This window comes from Urtica dioica, chromosome 9 (assembly GCF_054948205.1).
Source record: "Urtica dioica subsp. dioica isolate 48M chromosome 9, U.dioica_male_clone48M_v1_H2, whole genome shotgun sequence".
Lineage (NCBI taxonomy): Eukaryota > Viridiplantae > Streptophyta > Magnoliopsida > Rosales > Urticaceae > Urtica > Urtica dioica.
This window is the reverse complement of record NC_142764.1, coordinates 22,554,544-22,573,043: the sequence shown is the minus strand read 5'-3', so window position 1 is coordinate 22,573,043 and position 18,500 is coordinate 22,554,544. Positions and strand designations below refer to the sequence as shown.

The window sequence follows — 18,500 nt, the reverse complement described above, 5'->3', positions numbered from 1 at the left end:
GGCATAAAGATCCAATGTTTTTGGGTTCTCTCATTTAAGTACTCAATTTTTAAAAGTGGCGGCTAAAGTTTCCAACTTCACTAAACTCTCCCTCCGTTGCAACCCAGGTCGTTAAAATGGATGTCAAATACACGTGGTTAAATCTTGTGCAACTGATACAAAAATAATAACAAAAGAATTCGGCTATACAAATAAAACAAGCAAATGGAAGCTAAATCCCTAAATCCGGAGCCAGCTCCGGTCGAGCTATCCGTCGGCGGCGACGAGGCTCTCGTCTTCGCCGCCGATACGGAGCTCGTCCCCGTCCGCCAGCGCTCTGATGAGCTCACACGCCGCCGCGTTCAAGCAGCGCAGCCAGAGCTTCGTGGACCGTGGGGCCCACAACCACATGAACAACCTGGGGTTCACGGCGGCGGCGAACTCGGCGATGATGTCATCGCCGTCGATGTTCTCCGACTAGAGCTCTTCGCCGGAGTGGAAGGTGGATTGGGCGGTGCAAGGAGACGAGCTGAGTAAGCTCAGAAAGTCGGCCTCTTTCGGCTTCCGAGGCAACGGCAATAACAATGCCGGGGCTCCGAGGATTTTATCGGAGGAACCGGACGTGTCGTGGGTGAATTCGCTTGTGAAAGACGCGCCTGCTCCGGCGGAGAAGCATCAGCAAAACTATCACCATCTGAATCAGTATAATCAGATGAACAGAGGAAGTGTTCACGAAGTGCTTCCACCGTGGGTGGAACAACTGTACATAGAGCAAGAGCAGTTGGTGGCCTAAACAACTCAGCTGCTTCTTCTCTCGTCCTGACAAATACCAAGTTTCATTTTTTTTTTATAATATTTTTATTAGTTACTTACTGGTAATTTATTGATTTAGGCCATTGTTGTGGAGGCGTTATTTCTTCATCTTCCCCGTCATCGGCATACTCGTCTTCGCGAAGGTCACCATCTTCGGCTTGGTCAGCCATCTCCGTCGCGTTCCGTCACGTCGAGTGGGTTGGGGTTTGGGTTCGAATTTGGGATTCGCGTTCCGTAACGTCGAGTGGGTTTGGGTTAGAATTTGGATTTGAATTTGGGTTATTTCTTCTATTATACTGTAATAGATCTTGGCCGTCCATTTTAATTGACATCCATTTTAACGACCTGGGTTGCAACGGAGGGAGAGTTTAGTGAAGTTGGGAACTTTAGCCGCCACTTTTAAACATTGAGTACTTAAGTGGGAGAACCCGAAAATATTGGGTCTTTATGCCGCCATTTTTTCTATGAGATACTGGGCTGTTTTGGTGGCAAATTTGTGAGTTTTTAATTTAGAAATTCGGCACTAATAGAGCTCAAGTTGTAGTTCTAAAGGAGAGACAGAGAATCTGTTCAAATTCTCTTTGTTTTGTTTAAAACCATAATACCCTTTTTCTATTGTAAGTCATCTGTAATTAAATCAGTTTAAACTTAATAGCTATTAATAATTGATTATTTTAGAGAAATGACCAGACCTTACACAACAGAGAGTAAAAGACATTCTTACATAACCAGGGCAAAACCATGGACGGAACTCCGCAAAACAAACCATGAACAACAAGAGTTACAAGTTCAAAGGGCAAACTGAACACCGAAATCAAAGCTTAGCGCCATGAACAACATATTTACAAGTTCAAGGGAAAGTTGAACAGTAAAATCAAAACTTGGTTCACGTAGCCTTCGTATATCGTGAGCGATCACATTGATGGCATGGAGATTTGGCTTAAGGCATAGAGCGATAGCTATTGTTTTCGAGTCCACGATAATCAATGATAAATTGATCCTTGGATTTATTGTATATATATATTTTTTTTATATCAATACCAATTTGTTAATATTAACAAATCCACCTCGATCATCTATTGAAATAGTTTTCACCGAGCCCTTTAATATATATTCCCTTGAATATGAATTCATTTATCTACAGTACATTATGTGCTTGTAAAGTATAAAAAAGAATACGAAATTATTATTGATTATTGACCTAGCCGATCGATACTTTATAAGTAATCTGTGTTAAGACTACTAAGCTTGCTTTGTAAAGACACCTCATGGAGCATGGATCCATGAATTGAGCTGATAATAAGTTCTTTAGAGTTCATCTTATAACCCAAACTCTCCGTCCACTTCATGTATAAGCCCTATTGACGACTCAGAGCAAGGTAAACAAAATGTCCGCGAAGTTAATCTAATATGAGTCCTCTTATATTGATCATATCGAGGAAGTCATATTTTGACTTCCTTGGATGAAGCTATATATACATTTCATGTTTATGACTAATATTTCTCATCCAATCATACTATAACGAATCTCAAACATGCAAGTAATAAACCATTCAATGAGACAAAATTAACGAAATAGTGAAAAGACTATTGTATCATGAATGACAAAAACATTATCACTCGTAATCAATGATTGAGGTCGAGTTGATATTATCAGCGAGTAAAACCAGAGTAGAGAAAAGAAAAAAAAAACTATATTTACATTCCCCTTGATCTATACATAATACAGACTTTAAACTCACGAGCTAAATATCTGAAACAAAAAATATTCTTGAGATTATACTTACTGCATACAATAAAGCACAATAAAGCATACACATAAAAATACAGGAAATATTTACATTCGTCTGTATTACAAGGAGGGATTATCTTTTGCAGTCTTACTATGGACAACGAGTTAGTACGCTAGTTTGGTGCATATATTGGGCGTGTTTGACACAGCTTTTTTAAATCTGTTTTTTATGTTAGCAAAAACCAAACTGCAATCTTACTGTTTGGTAAAACAGTTTTTAGAAAAAATTTCAAAAACGATTTTAAAAATTGTACATGAGTCACAAAAGCTACGAATCTTAGCTTTTAGAAAAAACGTTTTTGTATTTGATATAAAATTACTTTAATATCCTCACATGATTATCCATAGCATTGTTAAATATTTATTTTATGTCTATTTTAGTCTTTTTACTATAATATATTTATTTTACCAAACGCAAAATCAGCTTTTGTTACCAGCAACAACTGTTTTATAAACAGCTTACCAAACACCTATCAGTTTAAAAAAAAAAACAGTTTTTTCCAAAAACTGAATCTAAAACTTTTTTTTTTTAAACAAAACTATGCCAAACGATGTCATTGTATGAGAAGTTCGTGATCTCATCTTCTACTCATAGGGATTCTTGTGATGTATAAGACGGATGAGAAAATTATACCTGCTAGAAACTTCTCGATTTTTCTAGCAACCATAAAAGATGACCTGACAATCTTATAAATGTTGAAATTCTAAGGCTGAAGGCCCTATTTTTTATTTTATATCAAATTTAGATAAGCTTAACGAAAATATTCTAATTTATCTAAGCTTAACGAAAATATATACCTCTATTTTTTACTTTAAATCTAAGATATTATCACAACAAATCTGTTTTGAAATTAAATATTTTGTGTTATATGTGGAATAAATGAAATATATTAAAACAATTCTGATTTCAAACAATGGAAAATACATTGGAATATTAATTGTTGTCATACTAATTGTTCGAACATCAATGAAGAGTATTGTACGGGATATAGACTATAGTAGCATATAGTTTTCTATTAAAGCGTTATGATGTATTTTTGCTTGAACAATTCGAGGTGATCCGACGTAAAATACATCAATGTTAATTAGACATTGTGCCAATAAAATAAGTTAATTATTGTAGACTCATTAATGTTAATCAGTCAATTATGGACAATCTGCATAGACTATATCACTTTAAAGTACCTGTTGACTTTATATTAAAAAAAAAAAAAAAAAATCATGTGCAAGCATGTGCTGGCATCTATCGTTTCCCGGCATATAAGACGTTGCAAAATTCAAACCATGTTTAGCATCTCATAGCTCATGGCTGATTTTGACACTTACATGTCAACGTCAAAACTCCAGACCTAAAGTGTTGGGTGTGATTTATCATGCTAGGTTGTTAGTCATGGGGTCCCAAATTACTGTTTTATATCTATTATTTTTTGCTAATTAATTCGCACACTTGCAGAAGAAGAAATCTAGCTAGATAGCAACACCCTAGACTGCAAGATAATGAAAAGGAATATATTATCTGTGGATTGAACTACCTTCGACAGTATATAGATAAAAATAAATTAGTTTAATACTATTTTATTATTATAAACTCAAGAAAATTTCATTATATATTGACAGAAAAATTAAACTAACTAAACAAATTGAAACATTTAAGCCCTGTTTGTTTCTTTATTTGAAAACTGTTTTTGACTTTTTTAATTTGAACAATTTTTTGAAAAAGCTGAATTGATTGTTTGTTTGATGATTATCAGAATACAACTCAAAAAGTTTTCAAACTGTTTTCTGTTTTAATTAAGAAAATCATAAAACTGTTTTTAGGTGTTTTCTAATTTTTTCACTCAACTTTTTTAACTTTTTTTTTTCTTTTTTTTTTTAATATATCATTTTGCCATTTCATTCTCTCATATCAACATCATTTCATTTTCCTCACTTTTGATTATCGAAATTGTTTTCGTTCCCTGGAAAACTTAAGTTTTACAATTATGACAAACTTTAAACAATCGAAACTCCATTTTACAAACTATTAATTGGTCGTGATCCTCTCGTCGAACATATGAGTTTTCACTATTTTTAGTCAACATTAGGTATCAAAATTTGATATTTGTTGTATTGACTACAAAGACAAACGGTGTTTTCCGATGAACTTGTGAACAATCATTATTACTAAAGGTACGACCATTATATTTGCAGCAAAGACTTTCAATTAGTATATATCTCGACGCCTAATTCTTATGTGAATTATTACACTACAATTACAAAAAACTGAATAAAAAAAAAATTTGAAATCCTTACCAAACAGTTATTTGAAAATAACTGCAAAAAAATTTTAGACTACAACTATATGAAAACAAAAACAGAAAACAAAAACAGTTTGGGTGAACTACCAAACAGGCCCTTAGCATTCTAACCAAAATTTCAATATTTTTCATTGACTAGCCATTTTTAAGACTTGACACGTAATTTTAAATATTTTGTACCAATTATAACCTTATTTATTGGTTATACGAATTGATTTTTAAATGAAAAAAAGCCGCTAACTATTAAATCGTTTCCATACTTTTAATTAAGGGTGCTCTAACCTACTAGTCTTTTTAAAACTTAAAATTGTGGAATAGCCAACGTTTTAGTAATATCTGATAATTAGCCAATCTTTGATGTAATAAGACATAATTACCCTTATTTTTTTCCCCGAATTCTTTGTCAAAAATAAATTAAATGAAAATAATTTATCTATACCTAAATACTCTCTCTCTCTCTCTCTCTCTCTCTCTCTCTCTCTCTCTCTCTCTCTCTCACTACTACAAATTTGGTTTTCTGATGCGCATGACTATCAGGTGCGACTAGTCGCACCTAAAAGTCGCATCTAAATGGATTTCGGGTGCGACTTGTCGCACCGGATTGTCAACCCGAAGTGATAAAAATTTCGCTAAATTTGTTGTTTGCTTTTGAGTATCAGGTGCGACCAGTCGCACCTGATAGTTTCAAAAACTATCCGGTGCGACAGAGTCGCACCTGATAGTTTCAAAATTTTAAGCGGGCCAACTCTCCCCCCTCATTATTTCATTCGAGATTGACGTGGCATTCTGGAATTTTTGTTATTATTAGGTGCGACTAGTCGCACCTGATAAGTCTTTCAGGTGCGACTAGTCGCACCTGAAAGTTAGGTTTTTCTATAAAACAAAATCGCCTGCACTTCGTCTTCCTCATTTCGAAACCGCCGCTCCAAACAGAAAAAAAACCTCTCTCTCTCTCTGCCACCTCCGCCGCGCTCCGCCCTGTCCACCACCTCCGCCGCTTCTCTCTCTCTGCCTCACTTGCGTCACCAGTTGACGCCGCCCATTTTAAAAAAAAAAACCTCTCTCCGGCCTCTGTAACTCAGCCGCGCGCGCTCCACACCCTCCGCCGTGCTCCGCCGCCGCTTCTCTCTCTCTCTTCTCCTTCTCGGTTGCGCTCGGCCAGCAGCTCCTCCACCAAGCCGCGCGCACCACCTCCGCCGCACTCCGACGCGCTCCGCCGTCAGGAACGCTCTCACCGACTCACCGACGCGCTCCGCCGTCAGGTACGATTCTCTCTGCCTCGCTCCCTCTCTGCCTCGTTCTCTCTCTCTCTCAATGTTTAAACTCTCTCTCTGCCTCGCTCTCTCTCTCTCTCAATTAGTCGTGCGCTCAGCCCCGGCCCCGGCCGCTGCCTCCGACGCACTGCGCCGATGTAGCTCCGCCGCGCTCCACCGTCTTCTCCGCCTCGCTCAACCCCTCTCTGCCTCTCTGCCTCGCTCGCTCTCTGCCTCGCTCTCTCTCTGCCTCACCGTGCGCTCACAGCCTCCAGGTTAGTATATTTTTTTTCTGTTTAGGTATTATATATTAGTTTATATATTATATGTAAATATATATTGTATAGATTTAATTTATTGTTTATTGTATATTGTATATGTGTAAATATATATTGTAATTTGTATATGTTGTTAAGAATTAATTAGATTAAGTTTATGTGTTAGGAATTAATTTGTATATGTGTAAATATATATTGTATATTGTATATGTTGTAATTTTAATTAGATTAAGTTTATGTGTTAGGAATTAATTTGTATATATATGTGTAGCTTAATTAGTATTAATTTGATATAGTATAGGTTAGTGTTTTTTGACATAGTTTGTGATATAGTATAGGTTAGTGTTTAGTTTAAATTTGTTTTGTTTTAATTAGTTTTGATTTATTGTAATTTATCAATTAGGAATTGTAATTAGTCTAATAATTACATGAATAGGTTGTTTAGTTTAAAATTATTTAATGAAATTAAAATTGTAATTGTAACATGCTACTTTGAAATTGATTAGTAAATGTAATTGATAATGTCACATGTTTAATAATTTGATTACTTTAGGTTAAATCTAAGTTTTATTTGTGTTTTGTGACATGTTTTGATGTTTTGTGACATGTTTAGTATAAAATGAAGTTTAAGTTAAAATGAAGTTAATGAATTTGTGATTAGTTTCATTTGATTTAACATGAAATGAAATTGTAAGTTTAAATAAGAAAAATAGTTTGTGACATGTTTTGATAGTTTGTGATATTTTGTTTATTTCGATTTTTCATTTATAAATGTTGTGATCGAACCACGGAGGTTCGGTTTAGGGCTGAGATAATTTATAGGATAGTTCTGGATGGTTTGTGTACGTTTTTAAATAATTTTGCAGGTTTTTGGTTTGTCAGTATAATAGGGGAAACTCTGCCGAAATTTCGGTAGAGTTTCGAATGAATTAGTTTAAAAACTCCCAACTTATTCAATCCGAGCTCAAAATAATTAACATAGAATTCATAATCTCTCTTTCATTGTGTTCTCCGTCGTCCTTTATCAATAACTCTTCCAAACTTTCATTTCTCGCTCTCATTCAGCGAAATGTCCAATCCAAGTAGAGATTGGATCACGGAGAATAATCGGGTGACATTGCAGTACAAAACCGGTGTTAACGAGTTTATTCGCGCTGCAAGAAGATTCCCTAACGAAAATGGCAAATATCGGTGTCCTTGCAAACCTTGTAACAACGTGAGATGGCACGACATCGGGGTTGTCAGGAACCATTTGCTGAACAAGGGGTTTACCCCAGGCTACACAAAATGGTATCATCACGGCGAGCTCGAGCGTGCCGTCCTTCCTCATGAAGAAGATTCCATAGGAGGAACAGATCAGAGAGGAATAGGAGGATTGCACGGTGCTGTGGAGGATATCAGGGATCACGAGGATTTCGACGATGCTACGGAGCCGACCCAGAGCGAGGTGCGTGCAGAGGAGCAAGTGGAAGACCTCTTCGCCGAGTTGGAAGCAGAATTGTACCCTGGATGCAAAGAGTTTTCTTCTTTGTCGTTCTTGGTTTCGTTGATGCACCTCAAAGTCACGAACCATTGGACGAACAAGTCGTTTACAGAACTCTTGCAGCTCTTGAAGAAGTCTCATCCAGCTGGTAATCGAATTCCGGAGAAGCATTACGAGGCAAAGGCGAAGCTGAAGCGTTTTGGCATGGGATACGAGATGATCGATGCGTGTATTAACGATTGTGTCCTATTTCGAAAAGAACTCGCGGAAGTCGACGTGTGCCCAGTATGCAACGAGAGCAGATGGAAGCCAACTGGGAAAATGATACCGCAAAAGATTTTGCGATATTTTCCCCTGAAAGATCGATTGAAGCGGTTGTACGCGTCTCGACACACGTCGCTTTTGATGCAGTGGCACGAAAGAGATCGCGTCAGGGAAGTAGGTGTTCTACGACATCCTGCGGATGGTACGACGTGGAAAAACCTGGACGAGAGATACCCAGGCTTTGCTGCAGAGCCTCGAAACGTGCGGCTTGGACTAGCTGCGGATGGATTCAATCCGTTCGGAGAAATGAGTTTATCGTACAGCATGTGGCCTGTGGTACTAACTGCGTACAACTTGCCGCCTTGGTTATGCATGAAGAAAGAGTACTTGATGCTGACGCTTTTGATCCCGGGGCCTCACTCACCAGGAAAGGACATGGACGTGTTTTTGCAGCCAATTGTCGAAGAGTTGAAAGAACTGTGGGAGACCGGATTCCGCGTTCGAGATGGCGCCAACGATGAAGTGTTTCGATTGCGTGCCGCGCTACTTTGGACGATTAACGATTTTCCAGCTCGATCCTATTTATCGGGATGGAGTGGCCAAGGGTATCTCGCTTGCCCGACGTGCAACCTTGACACGCCGTCTTTGAAAGTCAGAAACAGGATCGTCTACTACGACCATCGTCGATTCTTGCGTATGCGTCACCGATTGAGAAAAAGCACCGATCACTACAAGGATCGCCACGAGAAACGCAGTAAACCCGAGAAGTTGACTCCGCAAGACATACTCGCTCAGTTGGCTAGTGTCTCTTGCACGACAACTGGCAAACATGCTGGCTCTGTGGGCAGAAAACGAAAGCGAGCCGAGTGCGAACTAAATTGGGCCAAGAAAAGCATCTTTTACGAGTTGCCGTACTGGTCAGATTTGGAGTTGAAGCATAACATGGACTTCATGCACATAGAGAAGAACGTGTGCGAGAATCTTCTCGGAACCTTGCTCAGCTTAGAAAAGAAGAACTACGACACAGATAAGGCGAGGTTTTATTTACTATATAATGTAACCACGGTTTTCCTCCGCCATATGTGAGGTTTGTTAATAATAAAATCCGTGGTGCCGTCCACGTTTTTTTTAAACAGAAAACTAATATTTATTTACTAATATTGTTCACATCTTACAGGATGTCAGATGCAGGTGGAGCAGGTGGAGATGAGTCTCCGCTACACCGTTCAGGAGCAGGTGGAGATGAGTCTCCGCTAGAGACACCGGGTTCCCAAGGTCCTAAGAAAACAAGGGGACCAACAACCGGGTCTACTTCGGCAAAAGCAGCGCATGGGGTACCCGGTGCGAAAGTTGTTAGGTACGACCCAATCAACCAAACTTTCTACCAGGACGTAAGAAAAACAATAAAAAAGGTAGTAGTATTCAACAACCGCGTCGGCGCTTTGGTGAAAGTCCATATCCCGGTCACACTTCGTGATTGGAACGAAGTGACGCCCCAGATGTTGGGCAATATTCTGAGCGCACTTCATTCCGAGTACACTTTCGTGTACAAGGATGATGAGACCGATGAGCTGCTTTCGGCGGATTGCTATCGTCATCAGATTGACCAGACTATCATTCGCGATGCAAAGCGTATGAGGCGCAACCAAAAGTCTAGATTATCAGGGACTTTCTTAGGAATATGTTGTGGGCAAATGAATGTCGCCAAGAAAGAAATCCCAAAAGGATATCAAAAAGACGATTGGGAGAAGGTGATAGAGGAGTTCGCAACTGACGATTGGAAGGTAATGTATAATTCTAAAAATTATGTTATCTTCTATGAAATCGAATTATAACGCAATTTAATATGTGCAGATAAAGTCTACTCGCAACAGAGACAATTCCAAGAACAAGAAAACGAAGTCCACACAAGGGTCGATTTCTTTTTTGGCTCATCGACATTTGAACGTAAGTTTATTCTAATTTTGTAATTTTTTTTTGCAATAAATACATTACTCATATTTTCATAAGAACTGCAGAGTAGGGAAGATGGGACTTTGGCCTCGGCGTTAAACACGTGGGAGAAAAAACATCAAGACGATCAAGGCAATTGGACGACAGCTTGGGCGCAACAAGCATTTGTAAGTTACTTGTGTTAATTACTTAATAATCAAGTTTCGATAATCTTAATAATTTTTTTAACATATGTTTGAAGGCGCGAATTATGACTCAAGTCGAGGATATGCAGCGACAAGCAGCGGAGTCAGGCCAAATGTTTGACATAGACCAGGCGGAGCAGTTTGCGATGGATACTGTTCTCGGGCAACGTCGAGATTGGTATGTCGGGATAGGTCCCTCGATCCCGAGATCCTCGTATCTCTTGGCTCAGGCTCAGGACGACAGCTCGTCCTCAGGTTCTTCATCGACGCGCGTTCCAGATCCAGTGATTAGCGAGCTACAAGCAGCGTTGGCCGCACAACAAGCTCAGATGGAGGCGTTTCAGCGACAGTTCTTTGCCTACACACAGCAGCATCCGTCTCCCATGCAGACATCCCCCGCGATGATGCACCCTGCCACGACGCCGCCATCAGCTTCAATGCCGAATGTTCAGACGCCGGCATCCGCTTCAATGCCGAATGTTCAGACGCCGCCATCCGATTCCATGCCAAATGTTGATCAGACGCCAGGTTCGGTAGAATTTCAGCGACATCGTTCGAGCGGCAGCGCATCAGGCCGTCAAGGCGCACGAGCAAGATCTGGCGGAAGAGGAGGCCGTGCATTCCAGAATTGGCAGACTTCGAATGAAAAAGGGAAACAAAAAGAATAAATTGTAATTTTTTTAATTTATTGAATGTAAATTATCAAATTTTATGAATTTAATATTATTATTTATATACTTATTCTAATTAATATTATTCAAATTATTTATTTAATATAACAAAAAAAATTATTTAATTAATTTTTTAAATTTTAATTTTTATATATTTAAATGGCTGATTCTAATAGAATCAGCATTTTAAAAAAAATAACTACAGACAATCAGATGCGACTAGTCGCATCTGATACTTCCGCGGGAAGAGTATCGGATGCGACTAGTCGCATCGGATTGTACTACCACCCGCCAAATATTTCGCGGGGAATTACTATCGGATGCGACTAGTCGCATCTGATACTCTTCCCGCGAAAGTATCAGATGCGACTAGTCGCATCTGATACTATAATTCACGCTTTAATTTCTTATTTTGAGGGATATTTAGGTGCGACGTTTGGTGCGACTTGTCGCACCTAAAATGTCGCACCTGATAGTGATGACTTTCAGGTGCGACTAGTCGCACCTAATATCATCAGGTGCGCACTTTCAGATGCGACTATGTCGCATCTAAAGTCGCACCTGATGATACTTTCAGGTGCGACATTTATGCTTTCAGGTGCGACTTTTGTCGCACCTGATGCTATCAATTGTACTAGTGTCTCTCTCTCTCTCTCTCTCTCTCTCTCTCTCTCTCTCTCTCTCAAAGGTCAGAGGTTTTCAAGATTCAAGCTTTTTTTTTTGGTAAGATTCTTTTTAGTGTGAATTGAATGAGGGTTGCGTTTGAAGGGTCTAAAATTCCTAAATTTTTGCATGATTATAATGCTGAAACTTTATATTGTACGTTTCATTTCTAATTATAAATTGAAAATAAAAAGGAGAGATTTTGAATACTAGGGTATACACGTCACTTTAGATCTATTAATAATTGGTTAGTTAAATTATTGACCAAACGTTGGTCAATATACAATTTTAACAGTTCGTTATGGCTACTTAATTAGCTACAATTTCATTACCATTTACGCAACAATATATTTATGGTGATATATAAACATGTCTATGCCATTGCAAATAGACATGCTAATATATCTATATTTTTCAAATAATCTACTAATATGGATTCAAATTCAAATATCAATACCTGCTTAAGCTAATATCTACATATTTTTTTGGGTTATTAAGTTATATAGCCACACTGAATTGAGATATAACCCACACGTTAATTTCTTGTAAATAACCAAGTTAACTTATTAACAGATTAATAAAAGACTTATTTAATCCAATCAAACATATAAAAAAAACGTAGTTAATAGGCTGCCACGTATGCAAGTTGGCTATTTACAAAGTATTTACTAAAGGTTGGCTAATTTACAATTCTTATAGTTTAGGTGGCTTAAGTAGCCAATTTTTTTTTTTATATAACTATACCTATTCTCTCTCTATATTAAATTTGATATTCATGTCTATGCCATTGCAATTCCTTTGAACTTATATCGAATGAATACAGCGATAATTTTGACCAAACTAGTTTATTTGATGAACTAGACGCTCACATGGGCAATGTTATAAGCTGTACTATCTGACTACAGACAAGAGAAAACATATTCGTTCTAGCATGCACTCTTGATGCCAAGTTTATTTCCCTAAATTTGTGGAATAGCTTTTTATGGTAGAATTTTGATTAAAAAATGAGTAGGTTAACTTCTGTCTCTGATAGCCAGGTCATTGTATTGTGACAATAATTTCATGATCATGTGCATCTCTACATTATTGAAGGAGTTAATTAATTCCAATAGCCCTTATATTCCATTTTATACTGATCAAAGATCAGGGTATTCCGCACTTAACACTTCTCCAAAGGTATATGTATCATCACATACAAAAGATAAATTCATAGTTAGCCGTTTTCTCCTCTAAGTATCAAATGACGTTAACGGCGGAGTTGCCAAAACATCAGTTCATCTTCATATTGGTTGTAATTATTGTTCTTCTATACTTTGCAAAGGCACAAAACCCAGACCAATCAGGTGATATATATTACCTATCTTAATCTTAGTCGTTTGTTTTGTAGATGTGTGTATAGGTATTATTATTATTATTGTTACTATTACAATCTTTTTATACATTAACCATTTCATTTGTGACAAACACAGGCTTCATTAGTCTAGATTGTGGTCTACCAGCTGGTTCTAGCTATACAGAGAAATCTACCGAACTTAATTACATATCAGACGCTCCATTCATCAGCAGTGGCGTGAGCAAAACCGTGTTGCCGGAATATGCAATCAATTATCAACAGCAAATGACACACCTAAGAAGCTTCCCCGAAGGAACGCGAAACTGTTACAAAATAAACGTAGAGAATGGCACTAAATACTTGATCAAGACGTCTTTTCTGTACGGAAACTACGACAACCTAAGCGAAACACCAGTGTTTGATTTACACCTTGGAGTCAATTTCTGGGACACAGTGTCCTTCAAGTCGGTCTCAGCTGGACCAGTAGGCACCGAGATCATACACACCCCTCGGCGGAACTACATCCATATATGCCTTATCAACACTGGAACTGGGACACCTTTTATTCAAGCAATAGAGCTGATTCCGCTATCGAACAACATGTACGAACTCGCCGGCTCTATCACACTGTACAGATTTGACCGTAAAAATCTAGGTTCGACGAACAACTTAACGTACAGGTCAGTCAAATCGATCCACTAACTGGCTAACATTGATTCTTAACTTATATTAATTGGATCAAAGGCCTTATCTGAATCAATTTAATACAACTTCAAAGATGGAAAACCCTCAAAGGGTTGTTTCCTTATAGACCTTATCTTATGTCATAAAGCATTGTTATTTATCAGCGCGGTGACGCACCTTCTGTGAGAGTATCTTTTGCATGTCAGAACTCATATCCATGGTTGATTCGATTACGTAGGTACCCAGACGACCCCTATACTCGGTTCTGGGGTATCTTAAATTCTGAATGGTGGACGGGACTAAGTACGAATCTGACGGTGGAGAGAGAGAGCCAATCGCCGCCAGTTGTAGTAATGCAGACCGCGGCGATACCTAGAAACAAAAGCAACGGAGCAATTGGGTTCCATATAGAAGTGTCTAGTGTGAATGCGAGATATTACATGTACGCGTATTTTGCAGAGCTCCTCGAGCTCAGAAAAGATGACTACAGAGCTATGATTATCAAAGTAAACGACGAGCTCTTTCACGGCAGCCCGATCGTGCCTCGCTACTTGTCGTCGAGCACAATATACAACACAGAAGCCTTGACCGGAAACTTGAAATACAGCTTTTCCATCGAGCGATTCCGAAACTCTACTCTCCCTCCGATCATCAACGCTGTTGAGATTTACATGGATCTGGACTTTTCCCAATCAGAAACGTATGAAGGCGATGGTAAGTGCCTCTGATATCCACTTTTGCAGTTTTATTTCGTTAATGATATATTGTCTGCCTAAAATGTGTTCATCAGTTGATGCCATTGCTAGCCTAAAGTCAACTTACAAGGTGGAGAAAAATTGGATTGGAGATCCTTGTGTTCCCACTGAATACTTGTGGAGAGGCCTTAATTGTAGCTCCGATGCCTTTGACATTCCTAGAATTACATCTTTGTATGTTCAACCAACCTTATTTTTCTTTTATTATACATATAATTAACCAGCCCTTTATGATGATACTAATGGGGCCTAACTTTGATTGACGATCCCAAACAGGAACTTGTCATCCAGTGGATTAACCGGAAATATATCTGAACATTTCTCCAAACTCACTGTGATTGAATTACTGTAAGATTATTATATTTGAATCTGATTACTTCAAAACTAAATACAAAAAACGTATACATTCCTCAATATACATATATTACCTGTTTAGGGACTTATCAGACAATAGCTTGACTGGATCGGTGCCTGAGTTTTTGGCATCGTTGGAAAGCTTAAAATTGCTGTACGTAGCCACTTTTGTTTGACTATGTTTATTATTATTTTTTTTTATAAATCCTTAAACTAATTGAGTATTTTCTTTTATTTCATTATTCGGGCAGAAACTTAAAAGGAAATCATTTTACCGGGTCTCTTCCGGCCAGGCTTATTGAACGATCAAACAATGGCAGGCTTTTAATAAGGTGGTTTTGCTCAATATATCGACTTATAAGAGATCTATAAGTTTATTCATGTTTTCTCGGATTTTCATTCCTGGTGTATTGACATGCATTAAAAATGTCGGTTGCTGATTATTCGACAATGGCTCCATTCCACGAGGCCAATGCAACCCTATATCATTCAATTTGCTTTTTCCCCGGAACTTACAAAAAGTAGGCAGTTATCATCAGGGGCGGAGCCAGAGATCAAAGTCAGTGTGGGCGTATTAGTGTAGTGGGCTAATATTAGTATCCAAAATTTTTTGAGTGTGGGCTTTTGGTTAGTATTTAATTATTTGAAATAAAATATAAAGCCCACATTACATTACATTGAAATTTTAGTGTGGGCTGAAGCCCACTCTCGGCATAGGGCAGCTCCGTCCCTGGTTATCATAACTAACAATTTTTGAAAAACCTGTTTAAAATAACACAATGCTTGTCGTAAATTTAGTTATAGCCTAGATAGTCAAATATCAAGAATATTGTATGCCTAACTCTCTCTCGTAGTATCGCATGCGTATTGTCTTAATTTCCCTTGCTCTCCATTTTTTTTTACCTTGGATAGTTTTTCTACAACTAACGGAATAAGTTCACCCGCGCATATCCTGGATATTGAAAATTGGTGAACATCGGTATTTTATTTAAGCCTAGATTGTAACCATATAAAACTCATAAAGATGTACACCCGTTTTTATAATTTGACAATCCTTTAGGTTTGATGAAAATGATCAAAGTTCATGCGGCTCATCTTCGTGCCCGATTAAAACGAAAAAAAACATTGTGATCCCGATAGTAGCATCACTAGCCGGATTACTCTTCTTGTTCGCGATAGTGGCAGTTATTTTCTTCTTGCTCAGAAAGAAACATAATCGAGGTACTTAAACTATTATATTAAATTTTATAATATCTTCTTTCAATGATATAAAAAAAAAATCCAACATATCTCTTTGTTAATTGGGTAGGCGTAAACACGGTGAATGATGTCGAATTCGAAAACAGGCAATTTTCATATCCAAACGTAAAAAGAATGACAAACAACTTTGAGAGAATCCTTGGGAAAGGCGGGTTTGGAACAGTTTACTATGGTTTAATGGACAGTGCAACTCCGGTGGCTGTGAAGATGCTTTCTTCTTCATCGACTCAAGGGTTTCATGAATTCCAAGCAGAGGCAGGATTCTCTTGTCTTCACCTTCTATTTCAGTGACAATAAATTTTTGAGTATATATGTTATGTTTTGGCATTATTCTTCCCTATCTATATGTTATATATGTTATGTAACCTTCTGTCTATATGTTATATATGTTATGTAACCTTCTGTCTATATGTTGTATATGTTATGTAACCTTCAACTACAGGTCAAGCTTCTTGCTAGAGTCCACCACAGAAACTTAACAAGCCTTGTTGGGTATTGTAGCCACGGGACACATAAGGGTCTAATTTATGAATATATGCCCAACGGAAATCTAGATACTCGTATCTCAGGTTTAGTTTCAAATCAATTTTTTTTTTCTTTCTTCTTGGTACTTATGATTTAGTGACTAGAGACAACTGAATTATAGTTTCTGGGAAAATTAGTGTTTTACCGTTATGTTCGTAGGTGGTACAACAAGTTTTAGCTGGGAAAGAAGACTACGAATAGCAATTGATGCGGCACAAGGTTAGGCAACTTATAAAATTCAACATGTGAAGTTTCGTTCGATTAATCGAGTAAGTAATTTTTTCTTTTACTTCACATTCCACATGATAGGATTGGAGTACTTGCATAAGGGTTGCAAGCCTCCAATAGTGCACCGAGATGTTAAGCCCTCAAATATTTTGTTGACTGAGAATTTTCACGCAAAACTCGCCGATTTTGGGCTCTCCAAAGTTTTCCCGACTGATGGTGGTACACATGTCTCCACCATTGTTGCTGGCACGCCTGGTTACCTCGATCCTGAGTATGTTCTGCTTTTAGTTACCTGTACAGAAAAAGAGAAAAAATATATATTGATCTACTTTTAATAAATTTAATTAAAGCTTGGAGAGTAATTATATTTTTGTTTCGCTGGTAGTCTGTGACATATTTGGTTAAATTGTATAATTTGATGCAGGTACTACTCAACAAATAGGTTGAATGAGAAAAGTGACGTTTATAGCTACGGGGTAGTTTTGTTACAAATTATCACAAATAGACCTGCGTTTATTAGTAGCTCAAGCAATGACAAGACTCACATCAGTAATTGGGTCACTGCCATCGTAAACAATGGAGACATTGAGAGCATTGTTGATCCAAGACTGGCTGGGGATTTTAATATCAACTCAGTTTGGAAAGCGGTTGAAATCGCGTTGGCGTGTTTATCTCCTTCGGGTGATAATAGGCCAAACATGAATGAGGTAGTGAGTGAACTGAACGACTGTTTGGGAGTTGAACAAGCTCGAAGGACTGTGGGTGTCTCGAATACAGAAGCGATATCTATGTACTTGGAAACTGACAGTAATCCGGTGGCAAGATAGAGAGTAGGTCAATCTTAACTCTAGAAGATTAATTCTCTTAATCTTTAATTTTGAGAGGTGTCGGTTTCTTGTTAGAATTTTATTTATTTGGGACCACAATTTGCGACACGTAATACGATACAATTTGCATAAATTTTTTACTTGAGGGCATGAATTGATATAATCACTTAAAATATATACCATTAAGAAAAATTCTAATTCCGATGATGGAATATATAAAACAAAGTCAAACAGTTAATACAAATTGTTGAAGTCAGCACCAACAAGTCAGCGAACTAACTTCACCCTCTTTATCCGATGTGGCGCACAGGGAGTAAAGGAAGCGGCTTGGACGGCTGTACTTTTTTTTTTTTTTTTTTTTTTTTGTTTGTTTGTCTTTATATACTAGTGTTTGATAAGTTAGTTAGTTAGTTGAAATCATTCTGATTATACACAGGTGTTTTACACCTGAGATCTTAGTTGGGAAATTAGGGAAACATTGGGAATAAACACTTAGGAAACACGGTATGGAATTTGGGATTAATTCAGTGATTGATCGGGAAGATTTTTCTGGGGTTTGAGTGATTCTCTTGTACTCAGGGTGTTGTGAGCGTTTTGAGAGTGTATTGTGATCATCTGATATAGTGCTAACTGAACTACCGATTGAGGAGTTCCAGGGATTAGAGGAAAGCTGAACCTCGTAAACAAATTCTTGTTTTCTCTGTTCTTTGGTTGCCTCTATCGCACATAATCAGCTCGTGCTATTGTGTGAGTTCGATCTAACACAGATCCGTAACTATTACAAAACAGTCAAAACCGTGTTGTCGGAATATGCAATTAATTATCAACATCAAATGACACACCTAAGAAGCTTCCCCGAAGGAACACGAAACTGTTACAAAATAAACGTAGAGAATGGCACTA

General features: G+C 37.9%; 1 protein-coding gene across 1 annotated transcript; it reads left to right on the top strand.

Annotated features, from left to right (window-relative positions):
- The first annotated feature begins 204 nt into the window (after positions 1-204).
- On the top strand, positions 205-17,698 carry LOC149385867 (putative LRR receptor-like serine/threonine-protein kinase At1g05700). The gene is made up of 20 exons (XM_089626431.1): positions 205-481; positions 549-759; positions 872-1,046; positions 10,014-10,106; positions 10,178-10,279; positions 10,354-10,825; positions 12,779-12,807; positions 12,905-12,974; positions 13,101-13,644; positions 13,887-14,362; positions 14,439-14,577; positions 14,680-14,751; positions 14,840-14,911; positions 15,009-15,089; positions 15,818-15,978; positions 16,067-16,272; positions 16,460-16,586; positions 16,702-16,761; positions 16,852-17,041; positions 17,195-17,698. Exons 1-20 carry the CDS (start codon positions 205-207, stop codon positions 17,595-17,597), a joined length of 3,960 nt encoding a protein of 1,319 aa, XP_089482557.1. The 3' UTR covers positions 17,598-17,698.
- Positions 17,699-18,500: the final 802 nt, after the last annotated feature.

Bases quoted from the DNA above. Each gene is read 5' to 3' on its own strand.
- LOC149385867 (XM_089626431.1), top strand. From the start codon at position 205: ATGGAAGCTAAATCCCTAAATCCGGAGCCAGCTCCGGTCGAGCTATCC. The intron at 14,363-14,438 runs GTAAGTGCCTCT...TGTGTTCATCAG, and splicing joins AGAAACGTATGAAGGCGATG to TTGATGCCATTGCTAGCCTA. The intron at 14,752-14,839 runs GTAAGATTATTA...TTACCTGTTTAG, and splicing joins CTCACTGTGATTGAATTACT to GGACTTATCAGACAATAGCT.